The following is a 6,413-nucleotide window of genomic DNA, read 5'->3' on the forward strand; positions in this document are numbered from 1 at the left end:
ATATACAAAAGAGTAAATGATATAATATATTTTTTAGATATATATTAAATATAAGTGGGTCGGGTCGAATTAAATAGATTTGTAAATTTGCTAACTTGCATCCAACCAGGTTAAAAAAAAAAGAAAAGAAAAAGAAAAAGAAAAAGACAATCCAACCAACCCCTAAAATTTGACTCAACTTAACGTGTTGAATTGGATGGGGTCAGTTTTGCTGCACACCCTTAAATCTGGGTGTGGAAGTGGAAACTCATTTATTCCTACGACTATGATTTGTCTGTTGATCCAAATAAAGGAGAAGGGTGTGGCCTAAAATGTTATGCATTTTGTATGGGTTTATGAGTTGGGTCACAAATGAGCCGGGCCAAGCAATGTAGTTGGTGTGGCATTGGGTAGGTAAGAAGTTTGTCTCGGCCCAATTGATCAAATCTAATTTGACCTGAGCCTCAACTACCATGTTCAAACACCACGACCTGAAATTTTGCACCACGAATCACACTTTAACCCCCCCCCCCAAAAAAAGAAAAAAGAAGGTGTGCATTCCAGGCTTTGATTCTGCTTTTTTCCTTTCATCCTTTTTTGGTCCTTTGAAAAAGGTCACTTGGCCCCGTATGAGTTGCTGGATACTTGCCTTAGTTGGCTAGAGCATGAGCAGCTACAAAATACTTTTCTGGCTATAGAAATGAAAAAGAGCCAAAACAGTGAGGTTTAGTTAAAGTAAAAGAGTTTGTGTGCGCTTTCATTCGAACGTGTAAAACACCGGTGCATGCACTTTTCCTTCAACAGGGTAAAAATATTAATTGTGTTATATATGCATTCTGAAGTCACATAATCGTGTAAAATATTAATATTTTTGGTCGCCTCCATGCTCTCCAGTTGTCCAAGTTCATCCTTCTCTTAATCAGGACAAAAGAATTCCTCAAATGACAGAAAACCACAATTTTTGTATGATGTAGATGTTAAATGTGGTCCTACAACAGCTTTAGCACTTTTTGTTTAGGCATTTCAGAGGGTAAAATCATCCACATTATCAACACTTTGTTTTAAGTTTAAGTCTATTCCGTGTAATCGTCTCGATTAGGAGCATCCAATTCTTAATTGAATGGTTGCATCAGGGTCAAAACCTTTCATAATGTTAACAGGCTTTCTTACCTTGTGTGTTATATTGCAAACCTACCTTTCTAAAGTGACTTTTGCAATCTTTTTTTTCCAATCAAATATATTCTTATGTTGCTTCTAATTGTATAGAAGCACGCATGCTATATCACTCACTAGTTTATATAATCATAATAAGTAGTAGTAAGAATCTTTGGAACCATAATTGTTCGAGTGACAGCTTCATTGGCATTGTTGTGATCTTATTTCATGAATAATAATAACATCCAATAAATGCGTACTCCATGAATAGAAGTTCCAAAATATGCCTGAAAGCCTTTTTCAGTTTTCACTAACAGGGCAATACATGACCACGAGACTAAAAAAAAAAACTATTTTGCAGCCTTCGATTCTCTTATTACATTTATTCTTAGCATAAACTCTGACTTCTAAAGTTGATAAATAATCCCCATTTATTTTGGAGGAGTGAGTTTTTAATCCTATGGAAAGGAAGGGAAGGGATTTGAATCAAATATCAACAACCTCCGCTTCATGAAGTGTGATTCCTAATTGAATAGAGCCTTAGATTCTCTCTCTGGTTCCGATTTTATTTTTGTCTCTAGAAATGTTAATTTTTTGCCTTACAAATTAGCCCGTTGGGCGGTCTCTTGTAATTGGGATGGGCCCATCTCCATCTCCTCTCTTCTTTCTTGGGTTCTTGTTTCAGAAGTTGAAGATGAGTTATGGTCCTCTCTTGTTCCTTCTTAATATATTCTTATTCTTAAAAATTTTAAAAAGAAAAAAATCCTAATTGCTTGATAAACTAAACTGTTAAGTAAAGAGACTACAAATGAATGGACTCTAGTTTATAAAGTCCATTTGGATTGAACTTATTGTTACTGAAACTGAAAACTAAAAATACTGTAGTAAAATAATTTTTAAATATGTGAATAGTGTCATGGGATCCGTAAACAGTGCATGAACAGGATTTTTGTCCCACGCACAGTAATTTTACTGTTCACGCACAGGAAAAAAAAAAAAAAAAAACATGAAAACGCAGAACACTGAAACGCCACTTTCAGCTCATCCCAAACGCTCACTATAACAGCTGCAAATTTTTCATTTGTCAATCAGGTTGATTTGGCTCAGGCCTTTGAAACAGATGAAACAGTAAAGAGTGAGGTATGCATGGGGTAATTGCTGCAAGCTAAACTACAATGTTGTACAATGCCAGACTGGATGCCCTATGATCCCCAAGAAGGCATGTGGAGGAGTGGAGCCTCTGACACCATTTTGCTATGAATCTTATGCCTCATGTTCCGTCCCCCACCGTACCCTAAACAAGGGGTCTCTAACTTCATGATGATAGGCTGGGTCCTACTACGTCCATCAATGAAGGGACTAGGGAGCAAATAGCAGCATTCATATTTGTCGTTGAAAACAATGGCCTAGGGAGCATTAGTAAGCATTTTCAAGAAAAGTGGCCTCTAATGACAATATGGATGTTTTTCAATTAGGCTATCTGGGATATTTTTCTAAAGTTCACAAACTTTATAAGTTTATAGGAGAATATAAAACTGTAAGAACTCAACTTTGGGAATGATCAATCTTTATTTGAAACCTGTATATTGGTCAATTTTTATGATTGCAATAAGTAGGTCACTTTTTAATGTACCTACTTGCTATACAATTAATATTTTGTGATACAATAACATTTTATACAATAAACAGATATGCTATACAATCCATTTTCAATCAGACACTGTTATTTCAAGGTTGATTGCAAGCATTCCTCAGGAAAGCTACCTCCAATTTAGTCACTTATTTTTATAGCTTTACAAGTTCTGGACCTCGTATCTACCCCATCGCCACCACCTGCTTCACAACCTGAGCTAAAGCCAAAATGATTTGGTTTGATTAACTATATAGTATATATCTGGCCAACCATTCTAATATTGTTGTAAATGCACTTGAATTATAGTATTATCACCACTATATCCTTCTTGATTTCCAATTCCTATAATTGGAGTTTCACGACCCCCAAAACAGTGCAAACTAAAAGGAAAAGGGAAGCTTTCCCACTCATCAAAAGGAACCCCCAACATTCCAAGCAAATATAATCACATTCAACTTTATATACTTTATAATGGCCCAAATGCAACACAGATGTAACAAATCAACCAAAAACAATTCCTCATTCCTTATGGCTTTTAGCCTTTTGAAAGACATAGGAGCATCCCGAGCCCCCCATCAAAAGGTAGGGTGGCAAGTGATGTATACAAAAAAAATTTCCTGTCATAACAAAAAAGGGAGAAAAGAGTGGAAAAAAAAATACAACCAATTGAAAAAAAAAAGTTGGCAAGAAAGTGGTATAACATTCAAGAAAGCAAACACTACTGAGAATCACTATAGGCAAACAGTCTTCAATGGCCTTCTGGCACTCTCTTGGTCTTCACTTCATCCTTAATGGCCTCTGGACATTCACACTTCACAGTCAGCTTCTCACTTCTTACTGTATAGGCTAAAGTTATTTCTTTTTATGTATTTACTTCTCTTTTTCTCTATCTTCTTTTGTCACTGGCAAAAACTTTTGTTGGGTAATTTTTTTTTTTTTGTTGGAAAATGGAATCCCAATCATCGATTCCAAATCATACCATGAGTTGGTAGAAACACTCATGACACTTGTATACAATCTAATATCAAGAATCAACTCTCAGTCTAAACATCCCTATAAAGCAATCAAAAAAACACAAATCAATTTTTGCTAGGAAGATCAATTTCGCTATCTATGACCGGTGGATTCTCTTTACCGGGCAATGTTGCTCATTGAAATTAAGTCTTCTTCTAGTGCCAGCAGCAGAATGCGGGGGAAAGACTGATGCGGGTGTCTTAACTATTCGCTTCTCTATGTCCTGCATCATATTGTAACAGGAAAAAATATGTTCCTGTTGCAGAGCAATATATAATATAAATCAGCTTAAAAAACATAACTAAAAGTCTAAAACTTTGTAATGTTCTTTAATTTTCAAATTCTAAGATATCCATTTTCAATGCACAAGTTTAAATGCATTCAATGAAAGATTAATCTTTCAATACTAATAATGAAATCTCACATTTTCTTGAGACCCCCACAATGCAATCGGTCTTATCCTGAGTTCCACTGCTTCTTTTGTTAGTTGAGCATCGATTGCTACTAACACTGCAGCTGCCGCTATAATAGATGGTCGATGATCCATTAAATTAATCTCTGCATCAAAGAATTCAACTTGGTAAATACAAACACACATAGTAACCTCACAAAACAATTTGCACCCAGTATTTAATGCCAAGATTAAATGCATTCAAAGAAAGATTAATCTTGCCATACCTTTTGTGACAGCCATAAAAAGTTCCGCAACTCTAGACCACAATCCTTCCGGTTTAGATTCCCCACAGAACTTATTGATGAAGTAATTCATATAAGAAAAAGGAGTAATTGAACCCATTTTCCATTCCAAAGTACTCAAAACCAATAGCTCTGCTCTCTGAATCTGCTGGTTGTTAAAATCATATTCTTGTAACTTATATGCCGATAGTGGCGTCACTGTAGATTGCTCCATTTTTGCTGCCAAAGATAAACATGCCAGGGATAATAATCGAATAGCCCAAATCATCCAATCCTACATAAACAACAAAAAGCATTTTAGCATTACGCTAATTTAGCAAACATGAAAGACTCATTAGCCAAAAAGTTAAAGAAATTTGCTTACACCAAGGGGTTTCTTTGAAAAAAACCGATCAAAGTAAGTCACGGACAAATAAGCAGTAAGGAATCGGAAATCCAACGATGCCCGAGTCTGAAACACAAATTTGAAGAGTTGGTTCCAGTATTTATTATCTTTTTAAGCTAAGAACACAAAAGGTGAAAAGAAAAAAGAAAAGAGCTTTACAGAAACAAACATTGAAAATCCACTCAATGCAATCCAAACGAACACGCTTCAACGAGGATGAGGTTGTGTTGGAGAAACCAGCACAGCAGCTTTTGGATCCAAAAGCAATAGTTTCTCTCTGAAGCAAGCATTGAATATAGTACTCATCTTCACTCTCTGGAAACAAACATGGGTCATCCTCTTTTTCTTCTTGCTGTTGTTCTTTAAAGCAAGCATCTGGGTTTTCTTGGCACAAGAGATTACGTGGAGAAAACGGAGTGTCGGAGATCCCCATTGTTGCTATGTTTCATCCGAATTCTAAGAGAATGAAACAGAAACAGAGAAATCAGGAAGTGGGTATTTGTTTTTAGAAGTGATAAACTGACTCTATAGTAAGTGGGAGCGTGCGAAACTACAGTGTAAGAGGTGAGGGGGACTAGCGTCTTTGGTGCCGCCAAAATGAGGGCGTTAATTAGCGGTTAGGTATTTACTATACGGGTTATACACCTATAGTACATACCAAACAATCTATTTCAAATCTTCAATTGCTTCCATATTCTGTTTTTCACTTTTTTGGTAGTAAGAGATTAGCCTCGGAGGCTTTTTTTTTTTAAATTAAAAAAATTTTAATATTTTTTCTATTAAAAAATGTGAAAGATTTTGCACTCAAATCATCATAACTTGGAATCACAATTTCCAAAGTGTGTGCACTAGTTATTATTCATAAGAAGAAAATCGATAAAATCATAAAATAAACATCGAAATGAAAAGTAGGGCAAGAATCATATAGGAGACTTCTTGTTCTTGTTGAGTACTCCACATGTCTAATTTGCACCTTCCATTGTCACTGCAATGGGGATATACAATCGAGAATGAAGTTTGTAAGCTCGATATGATTTCAAGATGAAGAAAAAATCCTAGCATCCACTTACCTAATACATCTCTCAAAATGTTTACTGATCAGGAAAATCTCCTAGCACTACCATCAATGATTATTGTTACAAAAGGGTATTTGTTAATTGTCCAAGTTATATAATACGAGTCGACCTTGTCTTGGGATATACTTGTGCTGTTAAACTCATGTAGTAGAAATTGACAGTGAAAAATATGCAAAAAAGCATGAGCAGAATTTAACAGTTAGAAATATGCATAAAAGGTGGACATGGAGACTGGAGTTAGAAATATTTGAGGGTTGTTACTATTTTAGTATTTTACACCTTATCTCTTTATCTTTTTATTAAAATATTTTTTATTCTTAATCTATCTTCAATCAATACAGATTTTTTCAAAACAAAAAAAAAAAAACAAGTATTTTGACAAATAGTTAAAAGATAAATTGGAATGAAATAAAAATGTAAAAGATAAAATAATCAAATTGAAAGCACCTCTCTTATGTATATCTCATTCCATACT

The 6,413-nt window shown here is 35.0% G+C and overlaps 1 protein-coding gene across 1 annotated transcript; it reads right to left on the bottom strand.

The window, feature by feature from the left end:
* Window positions 1–3,264: 3,264 nt before the first annotated feature.
* On the bottom strand, window positions 3,265–5,441 carry LOC115950742 (cyclin-D5-1-like). The gene is made up of 5 exons (XM_031067978.1): window positions 5,032–5,441; window positions 4,842–4,928; window positions 4,460–4,751; window positions 4,206–4,339; window positions 3,265–4,037 (listed from the first exon to the last, which is right to left on the bottom strand). Exons 1-5 carry the CDS (start codon window positions 5,293–5,295, stop codon window positions 3,879–3,881), a joined length of 936 nt encoding a protein of 311 aa, XP_030923838.1. The 5' UTR covers window positions 5,296–5,441; the 3' UTR covers window positions 3,265–3,878.
* Between the last annotated feature and the right edge of the window lie 972 nt (window positions 5,442–6,413).

The sequence above is a fragment of the Quercus lobata genome, chromosome 6 (genome assembly GCF_001633185.2).
Source record: "Quercus lobata isolate SW786 chromosome 6, ValleyOak3.0 Primary Assembly, whole genome shotgun sequence".
NCBI lineage: Eukaryota > Viridiplantae > Streptophyta > Magnoliopsida > Fagales > Fagaceae > Quercus > Quercus lobata.